Genomic DNA, 24,948 nt, shown 5'->3' on the forward strand with positions numbered 1-24,948 from the left:
GAGCAAGATGTGACACACATGTGCCTCCCAGCAGCCTTCATCCAGGCCTGTGCAGGCATCTGCTCAACTTTTTCAAGGAAATTCAAAATTAAGAGATGCAGTTTGAAGTTAATGTGATGGTGCCTGGGTTTTTTGGAAGTGGGTTGCTGAGTGAAAACACAACCTCCCTTTGTGCAAGTTGCTGATATTTGAGGTAAGTCTTCATGGCAGCTTCTTGCTGGAATTCCTGCTGCATTTGGCACATGATGGATGAAGCAGGAGATAGAATAAAGGATGAAAAAACGCCTTAAATTGTTTCTGTGATTGTACAGCTTTTCTTTGTTTAGGAACAGGTATTAGTGACTGTCAGCTGAACAAACTATATCTGTGCTCTAAAGTCACCTGCTTGGAGTTTGTTTTCTTTCCCAGTCTCCATAAAGATGCAAACAGATCTGTCTCTATTTTAGCACTTCCTGAGGGAGTCAGATGGACCCTGCTAACCTACAGAATCCCTTAGCCATGCTCTGCACATTTACTGACACAGGTTTACTCAGGTTTTCTGTCTAGTTACACACAAAATCTGCAATTACAGCTGCTGGTGCTTCGTGGTGCCCTTGCAAACCAACCTCACATTATTAACATGCCCAAGTAAAATCTCATGGAAAGTTTTACTTCTTTCCCCCTGCCAACGCAGCCTTGACTAATTCACTCAGCACAGCCAGGTGAGTTAATGTTCTGTACCTGTTTCCCAGTCTTCTGAGCTCTCTGCTGGGAGCTCACAGTGGTGCCTTTGGGCTCTGCTTTGCTAGGAGAGGACCTGCAGTCCCCAGGTGCAGCCCCTCTCCCTGTACAGCTGTAAGCAGCTGTTTTCAGTAGGTACACAATAGGGATTTGAACTGGCAGAGAGCAGGAATCTGGCAGCTGATAAAACACCATCCTCTGAGGTCACAGCTGACCAAGCACACCTTTCTCCTGGAGATGCCCTGGTTGAGGATCAGCCATCCAGTCCCTGGCCCCTGGGCTGGCAGCAGGGGCTTCTCCTGCTGAAGGGAGAGGGCAACCCTTCCTCTGCCTTTCCAACTGTTCTCCCTCCTGCCAGCAGGGTTTGGGGTTTATTTTTTCTGCTAATCCTGCCATTGCTCAGCCATGTGCTGGTGCCACTGGTAGGGGGGCACCCAAGGCAGGCAGAGGTCACTGTCAGGGTGGGGAGGCCCTGGCCCAGGGTGCCCAGAGGAGCTGTGAATTCCCCAATCCTGGAAGTGTCCAAGGCCAAGTTGAATGGGGTTCTCGGAAACCACTTCTAGTGGAAGGTGTCCCTGCCCATGGCAGAGGGTTATAGATGATCTATAGATGATAGAGGGAAATAGATGATCTTTAAGTTCCCTTCCAACCCAAACCATTGAATGAATCTATGATTCTAAGCCCTAAAACGAATCTCCTGCGTTCAATTCCTGCCCTGTTGTGTAACACTGCAAAGTCAATTTCCTCCTTTTCTTTCACAGATTTCATAATCACAAAACCAGGGGGAGGCAGCTGTGCTACACATGCCAAGGTGAGCCAGCACCGAGTTACATGTGGACAAAGTGCTTTTGTCATATTACTTCCTTGTCACATGATTTGGCACTGGTGGATTTTCCTTCCCAGCAGAAGGTGGAAGCTGTTCAGGATCTGAAACTAAAGTGTTGTTTTGTTCTCAGCAGTGATTCATTCTGCAATGATAACTCCTCAGATTATTCTGTTTATCTACCAAGCAGAAGACACCTAAATAACAGTTCAAAGTACTTTGAAACAATGTCCCAAGAATAGCACAAGTTCTCACATTCCTTCCAGACAAACAATAAAAGGTTTTGGCCTTTGGTATGGTTTTTTTTCCTGTTGTGACTATACTTACATGTCCAGTTAAAACTTCTTAAAGTATTTTATAATTTCTGCCATATTTTAAAGCTTAATGACTTGCCATGTCTTGGCAGGGTACATTTAGTACTGCACAGTATATATCATATTCTTTTATACCACAGATATATATAAATCCTCGGTGTGTGGTTTTAGCTGACAAAGGGATTTGAAGAGCCATGCAGAAGAAATCTATGTGTGATAAAGAGATCACACAGAACATATAAAGAGCATTTTTCCCTAGATGCCTGACCTGTAACTACCTCTTAAGCCTGTGCAGGTGGTTCTGACCCCAGGACAGATTTTTTTTACTCATTTCTCCACACCTTTCTCAAGCTCTCCCTTTAAAACAGCAACAGATATAATAATTCAGTTGTTCACAGTTTGTTGCCACTCACTGTGTACTTTTATCATTGCCTGTGGATTTCTCTTTTCTTTGCCCTGTGGCAAATAACACATCCCCATAGAAATCAAATGACATATCACTTTCTTTACAGAACTGGAAACTCAGTGATTTCTATGCTTCTTCAAGTGGAAATGGCTTCTGAAACACAGATCCTGTTCTGTGGCTTGAATCACTCAACTGAATAATAGACTTTATACAAGAGCATGCAGTGATAGGACAAGGGGGGATGGGATTCTAAACCTACTGTCCTTCAAAGATGGGATATTAGAAAGAAATTCTTCCCTGTGAGGGTGGTGAGGCACTGGAACAGGTCGCCCAGAAAAGTTGTGGGTGCTCCTGGATCCCTGGAAGTGTTCAAAATGAGGTTGGAGGAGGCTGTGAGCAACCTGGGATTGTGGAAGATGTCCCTGTCCATGGCAGGGTTTTGGAACTTTAAGGCCCCTTCCAACCCAAACCATTCTATGGTATTCTATGAAATAACTCATCTCTTATTGCAGCCAGTGGAACAATTCAAAAATTCGTGGTCAGATGGGTTGAACTGAAAGAGGAAAGGCTCACAGCCTTTCTGTAGCTCTGTAGCTCACAGGATGAGCACTGGTAGAAGTGAAGGTCCAAAGATGGGAGAGGAGGGTCAGTCTTCCTTCATGTAGCTTTTCCTCTGCTGTGCCCTTGAATCTACTCTCAGGAATATGCCTGAATACATTCTCAGGAGATGTTCCAGCTCATTTGTCCACGACCTCTCAGGAAGGATCCCATGGCCTAAAGAGGATCTGAGACCTGATGCATGTGGGCAATATTTTAGCTCTTCCAGCTACTGCATTCACAGAGCTGGATGAGCTCACATGTTGTACATTCCCATGTTTGTAAGCAATGACAAATTTATTTACGGCTGATCCTCAGAGATGACGCAATTACTCTTTTTATAGTCCCAGTGTCTGTTGATAATCATCAGGTGAAGCTGTTGACTCTCTACTCACATTGCTGCAGGGAATTTCCCCAGGCTAGGGGAACAAGCCAAGGACAGCCATAAGTGAGGTGTGTCATTATTTCTGTCCTTCCCCTCCTCATTTTTTTCCCCAATTTTGACCAGCTAGAAGGTGAACAGAAACTTTCTTAATTAAAAGTGCACCATAAGTGTGCCTTTTGGAGGCATCTTGTTGTGTGCCTTTTTGAGGTATCTTGCTGTGTGATTGCATCACTACTGAAAACTGCTTTTTCATTTCTGCTCCTTCCAAACTCCTCTGTTCTCCTCTTTCCCCCTTTCACCTGGGGTAGACAGACTCCCTCTTCAGCCAACAACAGTTTGGCTGAAAATAGTTTGAAAAACTATAAAACTGAATTCTTGCAAGGCTGGAGTGTATCTATCCAGTGTATCTGGTAAAGTCACTACACCAGCAAGGTTAACCTACTCATGGTGTCAAGAAACCAGAGTTTGGGTGGTAAATCTCGAGAAAACCTGAACCCTCCTTGGTTTTGTTCTTTTATACACAGAAAAGCAAAAATATTGTTTACTTGGAGAAAGGAGAGAAAGCTTTGGGGTATTAAGGGAGTTTGGAGAGCCACCCACAATGAGTCAAATCTCAGACTTCGTGGGGTAAGAGTGGATCCTTTCTGGAATAATCCTGCAAGAATATCTTTGGATGAATCACTTAGTGGAGAGAAGACCAGCCTAGGATAGAAAATATGTTCTTCCAGTCAGATAATGAACCTCTCAGTGCTCCTCCCTCCATCCCCTCTATTTCTGTACTGGCAGCAATAACAATAACTATTAATTCCAAGTGGCATGAGTTTGGGAAAGCGTTGCTTTCCAGTGCAGTAATGCAGGAAATAAGCAAACCCACAAACCTGTCTGTGATATAGACAGCTAATGAGACTCTTTTCTGACCCCATGGAGACCTGCTGTGCTGTGTACTTGAGCCTGGAGATTGTTCTGTCCTGCTTACCAAAGGATCTGCCGCTCCGGGGAGCTGCTCTGGTTACCTGCCCCCAGGTGACCCAAAGCTGCACAAGCACCAGTGAGGGCAGGAGTTTTACAAAACCACATCTGGGACAGGGGAAAGATGCTTTTAAGTGTCTGCACATCCCCAGTACAAACCAAAGTTTGTTAACTTTCCTTAACTTTTTCATAACATGACTTGGAGCTAAGGCAGATTTTGGCGCATCACCTGAACACGCCAGTGGGATGTGTTTTGTTTCTAGTTGGGATCTATCTTTTTGTGTTTGGAGGAGCTGGGCTATAGCCAAGCCATGGTTTTTTTTCCCAAACCTCCTCTCAGGTAGTGCAGTGCTGGTCCCCTCCTTCATCCCTCACATTTGCCTTACCCCAGTGCAGTCAGCCACAGCATAATGGACAATGGGAAAAGCCCTCAACATTCCTGCTCTCAGGCTGGGCCATGAGGCACTTACAGCCAGGAACAGGGAGAAAAGAATGTGCTGAAGCAAAAGCAAACACAGATCTGCAGTGATAAGATCAGAAATGGCAACGGGCGTTTTTTGTTCTCCTCAACTGAACGCAGGTTCTGACCTTTGTGGGTTAATTTTAGAGACTTGACTTCAATTTTCGGGTAGTGTTGCTTGTTTGGACAGCACCTGCAGTGTAAATTGGAGTCAGATTTATGAAAATACTTTCACTCAGCCAATAAATCCCACATTTCAATAAGAAATCTATAGGGAAATATACTGCACGAGTACTTGAATTACTGCTTTTCTTTAAATATCCGGGGTGTGCACTTTTCTTTTACATTTGCACATGAATCCTTCCCCATAAATTTTATTCACCTGCTGTTTGAGTAACTCAGGTTAGAAGGCAGTTTTCATCTGACTATTAACACTGCAAAGTGACGTGTGGATTCAGGATTGCTCAACAAAGGAGGGGCTCCTCCCTTCCCTTTCTCCTCATCCAGCAGTGTAATTTCCCCCTTCCCTGTTACGTAGCAGAGCTGAACAGAAAGTTGTCACAGAATCAGAGAATCACTGGATGGTTTGAGCTGGAAGGGACCTTAAAAACCATCCAGCTCCTAACCCTGCCATGGGCAGGGACACCTTCCACTATCCTAGGCTGCTCTCAGAGCCTCATCCTACCTGGCCTTGGACACTTCCAGGGGTGGGGCAGCCCCAGCTTCCCTGGGCAACCTGTGCCAGGGCCTCAGCACCCTCAAAATAAAGAATTTCTTTTAAATATCTCATCTAAACCTACCCTCTTCCAATTTGAAGCTGTTCCCCCTTGCCCTGCCACCACCTGTCCTCATAAATAGTCTCTCTCTATCTTTCTTGTAAGCTGAATTCCCAGCGACTTCTTACAAGACTAATTCAGAGTTTTTAGCCATTTTTCACTTCTTGAGACTGAGTTCACAGCTGCTTTTGTGTCTTCAGCAGTAACTGGAAGACAAAGGCAGTAGAAATGCCAAGGGGCAGATTGACAAAGCCACTGTGCTTTGTGCTGGCCCTTTGTAGGACATGATTGTCCCTTTCCCAAGGAGATCACAGTGCAATAGGAGACAGTGGAAGAAATAAGCTGTCTGCAAAATACCCAGCCACTGATCTAAGAAATATTTATGTTTTGGTTTTTTTTTGGTTTTTTTTTTTGTTTTTTTTTTTTTTTTTTTTTGTTTTTTTTTTTGTTTTTTTTATGCCATGCAGTGATGCATCTCCCACGCATAATATATGCCACATCACAGAAAAGGAGATTACTTTGTGATTTATATTTCACGTTTGCATATATATATATGAATATGTATTTATATATAAAAATAGAAATATATAAGAATATACATTTATATATTTATATAGATATATTTATATTTATATATTTTATATATTTTATATATTTTATATATTTCTATATTTATATTTAATATATGCATATATTTATATTATATATATTTTCCCTATCTGTAAGGACACATATGTCATGAGGACCTCAAGCACTGAGGCTTTTTCATTTCAGTGACTTCTGCACCCACCTCCCCTTATGTTCCACACAGAGGGGCATGTACCACCCTCCACACCCATTCTATTTTGCACACTGGTGTCCATTCACCCTCTCTGTTGATCAGAGAGAGACACAGGATGGAGAATGAGCAATAAATGTGCACATGGGCAGTGAATCTCAAAGTACTCCAGTTAGCAGTAGGTAGCCATTTCTTCCTTTCTTGTGGAAATACATTTACAGTCCTAAAGCTTCTCTATTTCTACATCTCTCCACAGCTTACATTGCTTTCATAAAAATAAATAAATAGAATACATATCCTCGTGTTGTTCAATCACTTGCATTTATTTGGGTTTTAAGCTTTCTTCAGGGAAATAGAAAGTTTCCCAAGAGCTTCAGGTTTCCACACACCTGTTACACGAAATAACTCACAGAAGCAGGCTAGATGTAAAAGGAAAGAAAAAGAATCCAAAAAAGCAAACTTTATTTTCTGACTCCACTATATTTACAATAGCCAAAGTGACAGTGGATTGGAGGGTGAAGCTGCCACCTCTCCAACCACACTGGGCAAACCAACAGTCCATCAATTCTCTCCACCCACAAAGCGGAATGCAAAACAATCATTATTTACATGAACCTGCATGAGAAAACTCAGTTGAAATATGTAAATATTAGAAGGTATGGGAACTTTTAGAAGAATTTTAAAACTTTCAAAAAAACAAAGTAACACACACCAGTTCTTCACCTCTTGTGGTACCAACTGACCTGCTGCACTAACTCATCTGAAAGCTTTCCGTGCCAGATGTGGGCAGATTTTTAGTCTTTAATGAATGGTATCCATAGTCTTCAGGAAATCTTTGTGGAACTGCTTCAGCCAGATGTCTAACCACTGAATTTTTCTGTGAATAAAACAAGGGAAATTCATCTTAGTGAAACCCTGATGAACTGTGAAATGTAGCCAAATCATATTTCCAGAATATTCTGAAAATCTCAAATGGCAACTGATGTAGAGGTGCAAACTTTAAGGCTGTTTCATAATCCTTAGGCACTGAAATCAAGTGACTGCCAATGTCAACACAATCTTGGAGGACGTGAATGGATATTTTAAATTATTTTAATATTGCTTTATTTGCTAGTGACCATAGATCCTCTTGTTATCCTGTGCACTCTACACTTGAAATACAGAATCACAGAATATCCTGATTTGAAAGGGACCCACAAGGATCAGAGTCCAACCCCTGGCCCTGCACAGACACCCCAACAAGTGCCTGAGAATCTTGTCCAAACTCCTGGAGCTCTGGCAGCCTTGGGGCGATGCCCATTCCCTGGGCAGCCTGTTCAGTGCCCAACCACCCTCTAGAGGAAGAATATTTTCCTAAAATCCAACCTAAACCTCTCCTGACACCAGTTCATGCCGTTCCCTCAAGCCCTGGCACCGTTCAGAGGGAGCAGAGATTGGTGCTGCCCCTCCACTGCCCCGGTTCTCACCTTCTCACACACCTTTCCTTTGCAGGGCTCATACAGGAATTTGAAGGATTGTTTTGTGGTGATTCATTTAAAGAACTGGTGCTTCAGAGAAGGATCGTTAGCTTAATTGTTTCTGGGTATATTCTTGCTAGATAAATATGCCAGATTCTCATATGTTTGTCTTGAAAGCAGGGACAGATCAGGCTGGTGGAGGAGAAAGTCTCCAATGCCAGAGTCTAGCCTGAAAAATTATTGAATTAATACCCCTCAGGAGAGCAAACCAGACCAGATTAAGATGAGGAAGGAAAAGAGGAACTGAGACAAAGAAATGAGAGCAGAGGACAAGTCTTAGTCATTGATCTCCTGCTGGAGCCCTCGAAGGAAGACAATAACAGGGAAACAGAGCCTTCCATTATATTTAGTCCTGCAAAGAAACAAAACAAGATTATGGGTCCCATCCTCCTCCCATTAATGCTGGCAGGCCCCAGAAGAATAATTTGCATTCCAGCTAAGCCCTTGTTGTTTTCATATCTGACTTGCAAAATGGTTTCTCAGAAATCAGCTGGAGCAGGCACGGGGAGCTGAGCCCACCTGGCAGTGGGATTAACCTAGAAAGGAGCTGGATGTCTTTGAGCTGCCCCAGAGCATCATCACAGGAAAATTCAAAATCATCTTAGGCTGAAACATCTTTCACAAACTTATGGGGTGCTTGCAAACAAGGCTGTTTAAACTCCCTGTACCCTGTTCACAAATGTCACCAAATTTATCATATCTGTGCTGTTTCAAATCACACCAAATTAGAAATGCACAAATCAATTGGAAATAAGAAAGCTGATGAATAAAAACACCCCACATCCTCTCTGGCACTGAAATTACAAAAGGTAGTTTTTCTGGAAGCAGTTTTAGACATGGGAGGATCTCGTGATTTATGATTGATGAGAGAGTAAACATAAAATAAAAACCGACGGTTCTGAGTTAATATGTAATAGGCTGATACAGAAACAAACCCAGTTGTTTCCTCTGAATAATGCAGCTCAGGGGGGCTGAGCCCTCTGAAATCACACACTAAGGAACTGCAGAGAAAATTCAGTGGTAGGGCTCTTCTTACACAAGTGTGGTTGTAAATAATGCAGAATGGCAGCTGGAAATGTCACTGACCCACAGCTAGTGTTAAAATTATAACATCAATATTAATAATAATAATGGAAATAAAATTACAGCCACAACAACAATAGCAGTAATAATAATATTGAGTGATTGTAGAAGGCAGGAGGGGTTTGAATGTCTGAAATCTATATTGTGACCACACTTTGTGACAGTGCAGGTACATCCTGCTTCTAAGGAATAATAGCTATAATAATAATAATAATAATAATAATGCTGTTTCATTCACCAGCATTTCCTTATGGGAACAGGCTGGCTACAGAGCCCTGTTTGTGTTATTCTAGCACAAATAATACATTTTTGGTTTTCTTTATAATAATGAAACACATTTTGATTTTTACCAGTGACAGGTATGTGAACTTACAGACATTTTTACACACATGGGAAGTACAGTTCTTACCTAAAAAGCCCATTTTTCCTTCACTCCTAACACCCACAGACCAATGCACATCCTCACTGACAGTACTGACATGTTTTTGGAAGTTCTTGGACATTTAAGTTTGGTACTACTGCAGGATAAAAAAAGGTAAAAGCAGCATTATCCACTTCCCCCAAATTGTGATTTCCACAAGAAATTCCATCTCTGACTTTCAAAATGACAAGTGAGAGTCTGGAAGTGCTTGGGGATGGCTGTCAGGAGGGAAAATTAGAAAGCTGAGTGCCTCAGAATGGGTTGTTTATTTTTCAGCTAGTCTTTTATTTTTCAGCTAGCTGTTTATTTTTCACTAGCACTTCTCCCCAACATTTGCTGCTTCTAATTCAAGTTGGCTGAAGGGCTTAGAAGCCCATGAGGATTTTGGTCTTCTCCACGTTGTATTCTTTGATTTAATAAAAGATACTGCCTTCACCAATTCAGCTGCCCCCTGTATTTCTTTTAGCTTCATCTTTCTTTGTTTTGAGAAGTTAAACCCTTGGTAAACACGTGCTTTTAACAAGGTGTTTTTAAGCAGATGGAAATTAGTATCTAAAGACAGGTTTTTTCCCCAAGTCCTGAGTCTTTGATCGCCCCAAAGGAATGACAAAGTTTTTTGCAGGTGAACTACATGTCATTTAATCTTGTTATTCCCTTGTGTGTCTTCACCTTCCAACTCTAGGCGAAACCTGAGTTTCTTCAGCATCTTTCAAAAATAAATGTAAGAATGAAGTGATCATTTAAATCTTGAGTTTAAAGATTGGTAAGATGAGTCACAAGGAACTTAAAATATTTGAGAAGGGTCACCAGTTTCATACTGGAAAGTCTCTTACCTGTAAGGCATGTGGCAAAACTTGTTCTTTGTTTACCAGAAAGCAACTTTTGCTGTAAAGTACATGACAAGCTGAATTAAAAGTTGGTTTGGTTTTGGTCAAGGTGAAAGAAGAGAAGGTGTGGAATTGAGGCTGCCTAACACAGGAGCTTATCTGAACCTCAGCCCTGGTAACAGGCTCTAATGCAACATCCAGCCCCTCTGCTGTCTCTATTTCCTGGAAAAAAAAAAAAAAAGAAGAGAGTTTTGGGTTGTTTTTTTTTTTAATGCAGCATGTAATTTGCTGTATGTTAGTAAAAATGGGCTTATGCTGCAAAATCTGAGCTTGCTTTCTTCTTTAGGTTCACAAGAGACTTCATACAAGTTAAGTGTCACTAAAAACCAGTGGTGCTTCTAAGATACTAGGAATTTGACTTAATAGACTTTGCAGCCAAGTTTCCATGGATGTAATTTCAGAGAAAATCCCGGTTAAGAAAGTAGGGAGTGGCATTTCCCACCCTGTACTCCACAGTCTGCAAGCTCATTAAAGGTTATTTGCACGTGAGTAGGACCTGCAGAGGTCAGGAAAGGGGCTGAGGGTCAAAAACTACCCTGGTGTGTGGAATTACACCACCATAGTCGCCATGGTGGTATAATCCTACCTTATTAGAGATAAGAATCTCTAATTCTTATACCATGAGCAAGAATTAAAGACTGGGTTTGGTCTTACGGAAGTTCAAAAGGGAGAAGTCTGACAACACTGATCTCCTAAGCAGAGGGAAAATGTGATTTCCAATTATTTATGCAAGCAGAAATAGCTTGTATTTAATCTTTAAGAATTCCAGATAGATCTGTTAACAAGTGATTGCTAAGAAAAGATCTGACTAAGTCAGAAGTTTCTACTTCAGACAAGGCACAAAGCTGAAATTGCTGTCTCACACCAGAAAACAATACCCTTAAGTTCATTTCAAGGAATATTTTTATTTGTCTTACTTCCCTGTCAGAGTAAAACCAAAATGAAACCAATTTTAGAAAACAGCTGCTGAAGCAAAATCTGGAATTTATGCAGTTACAGATGTGCCAAGTCTTGCGGGTCTATAAAAAACCTGAAAAAGAATTAGGTAAATAATGATCTTCCCTCTTCAGGCCTTACTCTGCCCCACTCCACCCCATCCCACCCTACTCAGGACAGCATTCCTCTGACATAGTGTGGCTGGAAAAAAAATCTCCCTGGAAATGATTTAATGAGGACTTTTGGCAGTATAAACCTCCGGCAGGGTAGGGTATTAAAAAGATGACAAAATGTAAATGTTTAAATCACTGATGAGCCCCAGGCATGCAGAGGCAGGTTTGACATCACTGAGTTAAAGTTCTGACCCAGATTGGGTGACCAGCAGCTGCCTATAGTTAGGAGCAGTTTCCCTGCTAAAGAAAATGGGGACAAACTCAGCTAAATGGGGATAAATTTCAGCTAAGAATGACAAGCCTGGTCATCCAGCATTTTCCACCTGCTTCAAAGAAGTGAAATCATGGAGATTTACAACCACTCCAGTCTCTTTGCAGTATTGCAGAAGCAATAACTGGCATGTGTTTGGTGCATTTATAGCAATTTGTTGTTCAAATACACTAAACATGCAAGTTAGAACTGAATATTTAAACATTTGCTCCCAAATAATTAATAATACAGGAAAATATGAAGGGAAAAAAGGTGGATCTATTGATTAGGGCAAGACTTTTGGATGCAAGGCTCCTCAGTTCTGGATCTTCGTCATGCATTGCCCAGACCCAAGGTTGTTAAAATATTTTAGTTATTGAATACCCTGAACAAAAGGGTCTTCAGATGTGTTGCCCTGCTCACTAAATTCTTCCTGTCTTTGACTCACCTTTGATCACACTCTGACCTTCCTCCATGAAGGAAAAGCAAGCCTGCTTCAACAGAAAACGCTGTGATTTATTACAGAACAGGTCAGGTGTGAGATTTTCGTGACGTTGGCTGCGGTCCCAGCGTGCGTGCGGGACTGGCAGGGGCTGGGAGGTAACACTGGCAGCCTCGCCCCTGCTTAAATTCCCAAAGTGCTCCATTCAAAATGCCACTCTCACGCACGGGACCGGCACTGCAAGGAGGGGAACACTCAACATGGGCACTCAGAATTACCTCTGGCATCTCATCCTCTCTCTTCTCCTCTGTAAGTAGAAATTAATTTGGTTATTTATTGTCGCTATCCATTTAGAGGATGTCATTGAGAAACATTCGAAATTATAATCAAGGAAGGGGGGCTGCTAAAAATAAATGTAAATCCAATAGCATGCAATATTTACAGGGTTGTAGTTTTTTGGGGTTTTTTGTTTTTTTTTTTTTTTTGTTATTTTGGTTTTTTTTTTTTTTTGTTTTGTTTTGTTTTGTTTTGTTTAGCTTGAATGCATTGGATTTCAGCAGATATTTTAGTAGGGATACAAAGCTGTAAGTAGGTAAAAGAATGAGAGCAAAGTATTCAGAAAACTCATCTAAAAGATCAAACATGTAGTGTCTGACCAGACTTTATAACTTTTTTTACTCCTAGGCTTAGTTATGAATGATGCATTTTGCCTATTTTTCTCCTCTGAAAGACTCTTTAGGAAAAAACACATTAAAAAGCATGGATTAGGTTGTATTTACTGTGCTGTGTTCTCACTGCACTGCCAGAGATTTAAAAAAATATATAGAAATTCAGAGGGCTGCATTATTTTATTCTTAATGTCTGGTTTCATGTCATTCAGTGCAGATGAACACAAGTTTCTTGACTGATCAATACCTGCTGTTAAAAATCTGGGAGATAGAAGCACAGGAACTTACAAATCAATCTGGATTTGGGTGTAAAAAAGAAATCAGTCTGTAGGAAGAGTTTTGAAAAACATGAATTGTAACATTACAAGTTTCTATGTTGACATTAAAACAATATGAAAATACCACCTTGATTTTACAGGTGAATAGAGTCAAAAGCAGTTAATTAATGTGGTCCTTAAGAATTTGATAGAGCCACTCCAGTACACCCTGTCTGAGAATCCTCTACATTTCATTCAGCCAAACCTAAGGATCCAGGATAATAAATAAGTGTTGCTAAGGTGTAAAATTGCAATAAGGGAGAAGGATATGTCTGGGTTTTTAACAGGAGCAAAGCCACTCTTCTAAATTAAAGTTGAATTACCAGATCACGTAAATTAAATAAGCCCAAATTAGCCTGACTATTTAATCACAAAGGAAAAAGGGTTTGATTTGCCTTTTAAAGAAAATTTGAGAGTGTTAGAAATGTTGTCACCTTCACACTTGGGAACTACAGGAGTTACAATTTATTTGTAATTAGAAGTAAACACAGGAAGGCAATGAATTTTCACCCAAGATTAATAAGATTTAGAACATCAACTGAAAGATAGTCTTAGAAAACTTCTTGTCTCCTGCCTGACAGAAAGTAATTACAAAAGAAATAAATACCTTGCAAAGTAAAGAAATTGAAGCAATAAAATATGCTCAAACAGGTAAGGAGAAAATTGTGCTGAAAAATTAATTATGCTAATTTTTAATTTTCCTGTTAATTCTCTAGGAATTTTACTGTAGAGCAATCATAGGATCATAGAATTATTTAGGATGGAAAAGGTCTTGAGGATCGAGTCCAACCTTAAACCTAACACCGATGAGTCCACCACTAAACCCTTTCCTTACTGTAAATAATATTTATGAGAAGAAAAGTACATAGAAAATTGAAAAAAAAAAAAGTAGACTAGGAATAGAAACCTAATATAAATCTCTACATTTATACAGAAAAAAAAAGTATTACCAGGAAATTGGTAAGATCTCCTCAAATTTATGCAAGTGGGAAAGGAAGTAACAGAGAATTTGTGGTAGTTGAGGAATAGCAAAGAATATGAAGGGGGAAATGAGGAAGGAAAGGAATAACATAGAAGATGAGAACAGTGAGTGAATTTTTCACACAAGAACACAGTCACACTTGGTAGACTATTGAAGTACTTCACAGAATTACAGGGCAACAATCCATAATCCACATTTCTGAAATTCTGACAGGTACCCCAGTGGCATTAGAGGGACAAGGCACCTCTGGGAGCCACCTAAATGACCAAAATGTCTTGAGGGGCACAATCAGCAGCAACAGAACTGGCCGAGCTGCAGAGACTGGCCCTGGGACAGTAGAGGCCACGACACAGAGTCCAACTACCCCCAGCCCTGTGGCTTCCACCTCTGGCACCTCTCCTGCCTCAGGTACCACCGAGGCCGGGCCTTCACCCACTGTGGGCAGCAGCACGGAGACACCAACACCTGGACACCCCTCCACAGCCCTCCCAACGGGACAGCCCAAGGTGCAGGGGACGGCCACCTCACCTCCCACGGGGAGCCCCTCGCCCTCCACAGCCACAGCCTCTGCAGGCAGCAGTGCCACCACTCGTCATGGAGATGAGGAGAGCTCCACCGCGACCCAGGGGGACATAACAACAACTCAGCCCACTGCCAACACCACCCACTCCCTCCCTTCCACACCCCTGATGTCCACAATGAAGGTGATGGGTGGAAAAGGGAGGACAGACACTACAACCACGGCAATAACGTCAGGAGGGAGCTCACTGAGGACATCCAGGAGTGGTGCAGTGAGCCCAGCATTCCCAACAACAGGAACTGGCACCACCACTGCCCCAGAGAGTGGCACTGCTTCCTCCCCGTCCTTCGGCTCAGCAGTGACGAGCCACTCCTCCTCCTCCTCCTCTCCCGAGGGCTCCTCACCTGTGACTGCCAGCCCACAGCAAAGTGGCACCAGCAGCACCACTGAGATGCTCTTGGCCACCACATCCCACCCATCCGCATCCCTCGTGTTCTCCACTGCTGGTGTTACAGACACGGGGTCAGACACTGTGACAGCAGAGGAGGTGACACCCAGCCCAGCTCCCAGCACAGCCAGCACGAACCCAGTCTCTTCTGCCTCCATCCCCTCTCCTGCCTCAGAAACCACTGCACCCAGCCGCTCACCTGCACCAGGCAGCAGCACGGGGACACCAGCACCTGGACACCCCTCCACAGCCCTGGCCTCTGCAGGCAGCAATGTCACCACTCCTCCTGGAGAAGGGGAAAGTTCCACCATGAACCAGGAGGACAGAACAACTGAGCCCACTGCCAACACCGCCCACTCCCTCCCTTCCACATCCACGACGAACCTTAGTGTGCCAACATCTGCTAATCCTTCTTCTACTTGCTGTGAGTATTTTAACACACGATACTAAATTTATTTTTGGAAGAACTGAGTATAATTTTATTTCATTATTGTTATTTTTGGTTGGAATTTGAGCTTTTTACAATGTCTTTTTTAAGATGGGAATTTAATCCAGGAATATGAATCCCTGCATCTGTCTATTTTCTGAAAAGCTGCAGCTCCTGTCCGGAGTTGCTTTTGAAATGGCACACCTTGTGTTAGGCAGTGCCACAGGGGTAAAATGCTATGTGGTTATGCCAAGTTATGGTAATAGGAGGTTTTATTGGTTTCTGTTGGTTTTTATTGGTTTTGTTGATTTTGGTCTTGAAAATTCCTTTTACAGAATACTAGAGGCAGTCCCTTCCTTGGGAGAATCCAGCTGATTTTTTTTTTTTTTTGCTAACTCGATTCTCATTTGTTCAAATACTGATTTTTTTCTAGCGCATCTTTAATTTTTTTGCCAAAGGGCTATCTGCCCATATTCAAAGAATATGCAGCAATGAACCTTTCATCATTTTTCAATGGATAAAAAAGTAAAGCAAGGATGGAAAAGAGGAGGATGCAGCCTTTTTTGTACTATGCACCCGAAAAACAAAGGCAGCACGACTTCTCACTTTTAGAGCACATAAGAATTCTTCAAGATCTATTAGTCCAAGGGGATAATAGTCCTGGATATAATTTCAGAAAGGGAAGCCTGATAAAATCACAAAAATGCATAATTATGCAAATATCAATCAAGGCAGTTTCTACACCTTGGTAAAGCTCTCTTGGACCCAGTAAATGCTCACTGGGTGCCTGCTTGCAGGCATAAACCACTATGATAGGTGAGTTTTCTTAACCCTATTATGAAGCACATTTAATAAATGCCTCTCTACTGCTCTGAATTTAGGTTTTTCTGGTGGTATTTTAAAAATCCATCCTCCTGAGGATATCAGGATGAGTCAAATACCAGTTCACATCAGAACATTCATGTTTTTCTCAACCAGCCTCATCAATTCTCTATTATCTAAAAGCAACATTGTTCAATTCTGACCATTTACCAGACTTTGCCTGCAATTACAAAGGCTAAGAGCAAGCAGAATGTCACCCATTTGTGTTTTGGAGCCATCAAACAAAGTACATTAATGTATGGTTTCTGTCTGTAGAGCAAATGGTTCTCTTCTGCTCTTTTGGGAGAAAGAGGTAGAAAACTGAAATCAGCTCCAAAAAACCACACAATATTATTTAAATAAATTTATATTGGTTTCATTAGTATTTTTTTCTTCAATAATAAACATGTAGAATTGCAGAAGTGAAATGAGCTGCTCTCAGCTGCATGAAACTTTCACACTTTGCAGTGACCGTGTCCATCAAAGTTCAGAACGTGACTGCAGAAGAAATACGGCTCAGCTGGACCAGCAGCAGCAAAAGCAGCTTCTACAACATCTCTGTCAAGGATGGTGGAAAGGAGATTCGTACAACAACTACAAATGAGACAAAAGCTGTGTTTCAAAACCTGCTTCCTGGCCATGTGTATGACATTTCTGTGGCAGTGTCATCCTGTGCTGAGAACAATCCTGCTTCAGTCACTGTCCGAACAGGTACCTCCTCCATCACCCTGGCATCTCTTTTTAATTAATATAAACTCACAGTATCTTGTTGCCATATTATCTGGATTTGATCTCACAGACTCTTGTTCCTGCAAGTTATTTTTTTATTTATTTGATTCATCCCCTTATTCGGATGGGACTGCTTGAATTAAACAGGAATTTGCAAGTGTGAGAGCTTGCTCTGTAAAATTTCTGATCATGTTGCATTATTGAGCCAGATAATTCTATACAGAAGTCAGGATATTTTGGTTGCAAATTTACCAGAAAATATTCTGGTAGTGTGAAGTTTAGGTTCTACATGCTCTTGTGAATGCAGGCAGTCCTTAGTTGTCACTGTTACCTTTTTAATTTCATCCTAGGTTATAGACATTAAGGCAAACAGTTTAATTATGTCTCTGTACTGAAACTGATTCTGAAGGAACATGACACATAGTATCCCTCTAAATCAAGGTTTCTCCTTTTAAAACTCCCCATTGCCATCTCCCCCTTAGCCAATTCCCTTAGAAAAAACTTTTTCCACTAAACAAATTGCCACTTGGCACTGTATACTATTGCTTCTCCATCACTGGAAGAGATCTAAAAGTCAGCCTGCCAAGGAAGCCACTGGGTTATTCTGGCATGATCCACATTTGATAAAACTGTGCTGCACTTTATCATTCTTTCCCAGTGGCTGAGAAAGTGCTCACGATTTCTTTTTATATAACTTGAAAGATCTAACTTGACTTTTGGCAATTGTTGCTTTCTTCTAGCATTTCTTGACCTATAAAACATAAATGTCCTTGCTGCAATCCTTTTTTTGAGCTCTCTAATGGATTGTCTGATTATTCTCAAAACTTTTCTAGGGCAATTATTTTGGCAGTGGACTGTGGGGTTCCTTCTGATGGACTTACCCTCTCTTAGTCTTTTGGACCACAAAGCCAAGGAATCCTTATCATTATTTCCATTGAAATCTTTCAATTCTTCAGTCCACTGGCTTTCATTTATTACTTTCTCTATTCAAGAAAAATAAAAAAATTGTTTCCCTTTGCAATCTGGAGCCATCTGCCTTACCAGAAAATTGTTTGTAAGCTAATTAAAAAGAGCAAGAAAACCAAGTGATCCATATTTCATGTGAAATTAAAGATTATGTTCAATTCTATGAGAACTAGAGATATAATCCAATGAGATAACCACATAAAACCTGCTTTAACAGCCTTTAATGGGTTTTGACCCTTCAAAATAATTCAGATCAGCAAGTCCAGACAATCATACTGAGGTTTTGAGACTCCATGATGCATATCTTTTTCCAAAATCAATTGCAGATGACTTTTACATCTGAAAACTCCATCTAGCTTACCTGAGTTGTGCAAGCATGTAATAGCACAACCTATATCTTTAGCTCTCATAAGAAATCAGAGTTCTCAATGCTATTTCAGTGAATTCTCAAATACCACCTACCCACCCACCACCTGCCTCTCTTTTGATGTGCTCCAATTTTATAATTTGCAATTCTAAGTTCTCACTAGGCCAAAGGAACTGCTGCTTAGGTGACTCCTTGGCCATAATTAAAGACTTTCACCTAGTCAATAATTTTCTTATTAGCACTAATAATGCATGCACAGAAGTGATTATCTTGATTTTTACATTTATTTTGCAGATTCTGGTTCCTGCTTCAAAAGAACTGAGTTGTGTTTAGCACAAAGTACTGGCTGTTCTGACTTGAAAAGCATTGTATGCTCCAGTAAGTTTATAGAACCTTAACATTTGTTTATACTTAACTACAGGGTATTATTTCACGATATAGTATCTCCCAGGAGTATTTTGCCATCTGCTTTATTTTGTCAGTTCACACAGCATCTGAAGTTCACACTTCTTTGGTGAAGAAGCTGCCTCCATCAAACTTCAGTGTCAGCTTCCAGCTCTATTTTAGTCTGGACTTTTCTATGTAAAGCTGTCTTCTTTTGGCTCAGGGCTCATCCACCTACTCAGGAGGATTTAAACTCACTCAGAGCCTTGCAGAGTCGAACAGACTGGTGTTACTTCTGCTGGAATCAGTGGGAGAGTGGCCGTTGAATAAGGGAGTGGGATGCACCCTAAATAATACAGGAATGGTGAACAAGTCATGAGGATTGTGATGGCTGAGAAACTTGGAGAGATTCAGCTCTGAAGGTTCCAAAGCCACACACATGATACACAACATTATTATTATTGTTGTTATTATTGTTATTATTATTATTATTATTATTATTATTATTACATTACTTTCTGGGTTTCTCAATTCATATTATAAATATATGAGATATTAAAGTCCAAAGACAAATTGTGGAGGTAATCCTGGGATTCACCTAATTGTTTCTTCTTTTTTTTATTTTTTCCAGATAACCAAGCATTTGCCTGCAGAGTTTGGTTAAAAAATGAGACATTTAATAATACACTTTATAACTCTGATAGTGAAAGCTACATAACAATGGCTGAACGTTTCAAAACAGAGGTAAGTTGATGCAATCTTCTTTGTCAATGAATGAACTGCAGAAAGGCTTGTGATTAGCAGCCTTAGTCTCCTACATTCATTGCTAAATCAGGACTCTGACAGGTGAAAAAGAAAAAAACAGTATAGGAAGCACAAAATCTGAGAAGGACAGAGAGCTTGTTGTCCAATGAGGAGGACTATATTCCCTAAGCCATCCTCAAATATAAGTTACTTAGTGAAAGGCACTTTAAAATTCTATTTTTGCAAGGAACCTCCCATTCTGTTTATTTTCTTCCACTTCACTAACTGATGCCAGTGGAGACAAAAAAAAAGGATGTTACTCAAAACCATCATTTCAGCACAGATTTGGAAACACGAAAACTTTGCAAGTGTGTTCAGTAAGTCCAGATTACTGGCAATTCACCTCATGGAAGTGGCTGCAGGATTGGACAAAGTATCAAGGGGTCCATCTCAGGGGGAAAATGAGGAGAGAAAGTGGAAGCTTTGAGCTAGTAATGCTGACAGGCAGAAGCATCAGCCTGCCACTCAACTGTCTTTAGCAGCATGTTAAAAAAAAACTTAATAATTTTGACACCTCTCAGGAATCCTGATGCATATAGACCTGCTGGAAAGGTAAATCTACCGTGGGATTGGGGTAGACTACTTTAAATAACTGACACAGCTATTTTTAGTGTGATGATCATACCCTTTAGCTAAGAAACTCCACAGATTTCAAAAGCAGTAATTAATTTGTTCTCACCACGCCAACTCAGAGGTAACCTTGTCTTATGACTGTTAAGATCTCCACTCCATGGATAGAAAATTTATTTTGGTGGATGTAAAAGGTTTCCTCCAACCTGACTGAACACAGCAGGAATTTCCTTTACTGGCTTTTAATAAGCTTTCACCTCATGCAAAGTGTCAGCTTTTCTTCAAAAAAATGGCAAAATCAAAGAGAGGCTGTACTAACATGATTGAAAATATAGAAAATTTCTCTATTGGATTTTTTTTTCCATTTTGAATGTTGAACTATTTCTTTTATATTGCACAGTACTACCACTCTGTAGTTGTAGCTTTGAAATGTTACAGTTTTGCCTGCATAAGTCAGGTTTCCTATCTAGACTGCTCATCAAGGAGAGGAAAAGAAAATCATTTCTAGAGCCTCTGGCCAAAGAACTTAAAGGGATGTAAAGTTTGGAGTGGGGGGTTTATTCCATAGCAAAGATGGAGGCAGATAACTGAGCAGTGACTCAGAACAAGGTTTGTTATCATCTATGAAAAATAGTAATCTTTCAGACTTTTCAGGTAAAATACCATATTTATCCACAGGGAGAAGATAGCTTCCCTTAGTGGGTTGAATCAAACACCTAATTTTCTGAAAAGATCAGTCCTGACAAAAACATTTCAACCAGTCTTACTTAAAAAAGGGGACTGCTTGCTCTCGCTTTATATCCATATGAAAGCACTAAGGGAGGCTCTACTTTTGGAGATATCAGTGTAATTGATTTGATTTTGATTGATGCCATAGGAATACACTTGGTTTATGCCAGAATGATTGAGAGGCAAATCACACCCTTGTCTCTCTTTGCAAAGGTATTCTGTAACACCATGACTTTGAAAATCTGGTGACAAAAATAAGTTTTAAACCTCTCACATGAAGTTCTGTGCTGGTAGTGCATGCAGAACCACAGCTGAAGTTTAGTTGCACATGTTAAAAAAAAGTTAGGGGACACTGAACATAACTTTGGAAATATTGGGTGCTCTTTGTAGATTCCAAATTTTGTACAGTCGGGGTCCCATATGGGTTTGTGGAGGAGGACAACTTGTTTTAATGCATTATTCATTGATAACTAGCTAAACAGATTGGAGCTTTGGAAGTCAAACTCAGATTTCACATTTTCAATCACAGACAATGCATCGCTCTGGAATCCTCTTTCCCTAAGTGTTTTTATTTGTTATCCCAAAGCAATTACCTTGAAAGAGTAGCAAGTGAGGAAAATTTAATACCCTGATGTGTGCAGGATGTGTGTGTTCCTGCTCTGCCTCAGCTGACTGACAAGTGGAATAAATTTCAATTTCACCTTGCACAGGTTGTTGCAGCAATGCACGCTGAACTGGGGAATAACCACTCCGACATTTTCGTGCTGGGGTTCAGACCTGGCAGTGTGATTGTTGATTTTCTCTTTCTGCTGCCAAAAGAAAAAGCCATGGATGTGGATTATATACAGACCCACCTGAGTAACGTGCTAAGGAGCAAGTATGGGAGCCAAAGTGAAGTGCAAAGTAAGTGATGCAGAAACAGCTTTTCTGTAATGGTGTGGGGATTAAAGGGTCAGATCTACTGCTGTTAAATTAAGATCATAAATTAACTTCTCTCTTTTAAGAGATTCAGATAGTTCAAGTAACCTATTAAAACATTCACTGAAAGTACAGTGATTTAATACAGATTATGGACCTATTTTAAAGAGTCATTACACATACCCAGTTCCAGACTCAAAGGATGGGTTCTCTTCACACTTAAGGATCTAAAAACTCTCAAGTTACACCATTCCATCCAGCAAATCCTCAGAGCAGCTGTTATGGGTGTCACCAAGATCACAAGGACCCCCAGAAAAGATTTCCAGTTAACAAATCTTCACCACATACAAAAATATTTTCAATATTATTGAAAAGTTTCAAAGCTGCCAAGCAGTAAAACACAGCTGTCACTTAGGGCTCCAGGATTTCTTACACCCACTTTTTTGCTCTTTCTAGCTAACATTCCTAAAATGTGCTTTAAATTCCCAGCTCTGTCTGTTCAGTCATCAACTGACAACAGCTCCTCCTGGAGAGTAGCAGTGATTGTCCTTGGAGTTTTACTTGGAGTTGCTTTAGTGCTGATTCTCCTGGCAATAGTGTTTTACATCCATGTGAGGAGAAGATCAGGTAAATACTTGGTTGAACCCTCAGGACTCATCGGAATGTTTGTCTACAAGCACTTCTAAGATAAACCATCAGTTTCACTTAAATATTTTGGGCGAGGCAGAAAATTAATATATTTATCTTGTAATTCGGTGTTAACTGTGCATAATAACTTAGGATAATTCCACCCTTTCCTTCCCAATGTCCATTGCCAAATTCCTGAGCTTCTAACAACACCTCATGAATCTTCCTTTAAACAGGTATGGATTTTTCCACATTGTACACGTGGTAGAGTGAGGAACAGAGAAACTTCTCTTCAGCCTATCCCCTATAGGTACTGCAATGACTCTTAACACTGAAAATCTAGAGAGACAAGACCCAAACTACTCAATACTGTATTTAGGTGACACTGAAAACAAGGTGACTGAGCCTGGTAGCTGTGGCAGATCACCTGAATGCTCAGCTGAGCCCAGAGTCATCCTGTTGAGTTTTGTGCACTTGCCCAAGGGTGATTCACCTCCCCTGAGACTTTTATCACTATATAAAATTATATATATATATATATATATATATATATATATATATATGCCTTTTTATCTCCTGTGACTGCAGAATGAGCCCAGAGTAATTAGCATTACAGCTTGATTAGGAGTTTGGAGAAAAATGGGCTACATCTCAGTTATGTGGACTTGCTAGAGAAGTCTGGTGGACCAGAAACTTGATTAGGAGGCTCCTGAATTCAAGGTTTCTATAATTGCTGGGCTATGAAGAAATAACTACTTATATGTGTCAAATGTATAGCATGCTAAATACAGCTGTGCTTTCACAGCATAATCTCAGAGATGGGGAAGGCAAACATTAGGTTAATTTGAGCCAAAAGTATTTCACTCACCTATTGTTGCCTGTCAGAAATGGTTGGCTGAGCAAGGATGTGCCATATAGTGCAATTTTGTCCTGGTGAAGATACATTCTGTCCCTACTGTGGTGGAGTTTTTCCTGCTTGGAATGTGCTGAACAGATGATAAAGGGGCAGTTTACTGCTGTACATATTTCCAAGCAGGATTTATGTGTTTCATTTCAAACCAGCTCTCCCTGTATCTGTATATTTTGTCAGTCTGCCTACATTTGGAATTCCTGTTGAGGCACTGAGCATCCCATGATGTTGAGGCCCTGGCTCACAGGCCCTGAACAGCCCTGGTTTTTGGGGGATTAGGTTGTGGTTATTTGGCACAGATTAGAGTACACTGGTGCCAGAACTGCAGCACAAGCAGTGTGGAGGTGCACAAGCAGCTCTGCTCTGCTCCATGTGCAGCCAGCCTTCATTCTTCTCATCCCTCCTTCCCTGTGCTGTAACACAGCTCCTGGGACAGCCCTGCTGAGGATCCTGTCTGGAATATTATTTTTAGTAGCAGGGACCTATGAAACAGGGTCTTGCATGCCTTGCTCTCCCTTTCCTTCCATGGAGGGTCAACTTGTCTATCCTGATTAAGATCTGGGGTGTGGAGTCACAGACACCTCACTGGTGGGAAGAGAGTGATTAGTACTTGTTAAACTTATATTATGTGGCTTTTAAATATAGCTAGCTCTGGTGTTCTACTCACTGAGCAGTCACTCAACAATGTATTCTGTCAGTAAATACAAGTTCTCCAGGGAGCTCCACTGAAAATAAAAATGAGTGCTCTCTTATGTTAATACTCCTTTATTTCTTTTTTGAGGAATCTGCTTTGAATAGCAAATCCTCATTGTCAGTAAACCTTTCTGATGTCCTTGTAAATAGTGTTAAATAGAGACCATGTACAGCAGGCTTGAACAACCCTGGGACTGTTCATGCAAAATGTATTTAATGTCTTGGGGGGGAAAAAGAAGTGGTATTTTAAACAATTTTCTTGAAGATGCTTTACAAATAAAATCTTTATTTTTACAATTGTGCATTCTGAAAGAATCTGCTGTTCTTGTTTTGTCATGTAATTTGGAGTCTCTTCTACCTGCAGGGGGGAGAGGGTGGCCAGTGCAGTCAACAACAGAACTGACCTTGGTATGATTACACAGAAGGATGATCTCTTTGAGCACAATCAAACAAGAGAGAAAATCTACTGAATCTATCCTTTTTAACCTTCTACTTCAATAAAACCCCCCCTACCACCACCGTGTGGAGTCTAGACTCTGGGAACTCTCTGAAAATGAGAGCAGGAGAAGCCAGACCTCCCCTTCCACAGAGGAGCATTTGGGAATGCTCCCAAACAGCATTCAGATGGGCTCCTCATGCATATTCCCTTCTCAGAGAGAGGCAGCAAGTGGGACAGAGAAATACATGGCTGAGGATAAGACACTCCATTTATTGAGGCAGCTGGCTCCTGTTGGAATCAGTGGGATTTAAGCAATTCTTCCATTGTTGTGTGCCAGGATATCTGTGACTGAGAAAGGGCATTTTGCCTGTTTCAGACTCGCTTTTCCCACCCCTGGAACTGACTGACACTATGATCCAGAAAAACCTGAGCTACCTACCAATTCCTTCCTGCATGCTGTGATCAAGGCCAAGGTCCTAGGAAATACTGTGTTCTGTTCCTGTTGGAACTGATGAGATGAGACTCAAGTCTTCAGCTGACTTTTTTTTTAGCAATTTCACTTTTCCATTATTTATTATTCTAGATTCTGTCAATTATCAAAAGCTTTTGCTTCAAGAGTATGAGAAAATCATGGTGCTCTGGAACGAGGACC

At 40.9% G+C, this 24,948-nt stretch overlaps 1 protein-coding gene across 1 annotated transcript; it reads left to right on the forward strand.

Annotated features, from left to right (window-relative positions):
* The first annotated feature begins 13,971 nt into the window (after positions 1–13,971).
* On the forward strand, positions 13,972–24,159 carry LOC128782471 (uncharacterized). Its single transcript, XM_053932835.1, has 8 exons — positions 13,972–14,008; positions 14,118–15,296; positions 16,629–16,871; positions 18,517–18,600; positions 19,238–19,350; positions 21,420–21,612; positions 22,117–22,254; positions 22,491–24,159. The coding sequence occupies exons 1-8, from the start codon at positions 13,972–13,974 to the stop codon at positions 22,520–22,522; spliced, it is 2,019 nt and encodes a 672-aa protein (XP_053788810.1). The 3' UTR covers positions 22,523–24,159.
* The last annotated feature ends 789 nt before the right edge of the window (positions 24,160–24,948 follow it).

Source organism: Vidua chalybeata, chromosome 2 (genome assembly GCF_026979565.1).
Source record: "Vidua chalybeata isolate OUT-0048 chromosome 2, bVidCha1 merged haplotype, whole genome shotgun sequence".
In the NCBI taxonomy this organism is placed as follows: domain Eukaryota; kingdom Metazoa; phylum Chordata; class Aves; order Passeriformes; family Viduidae; genus Vidua; species Vidua chalybeata.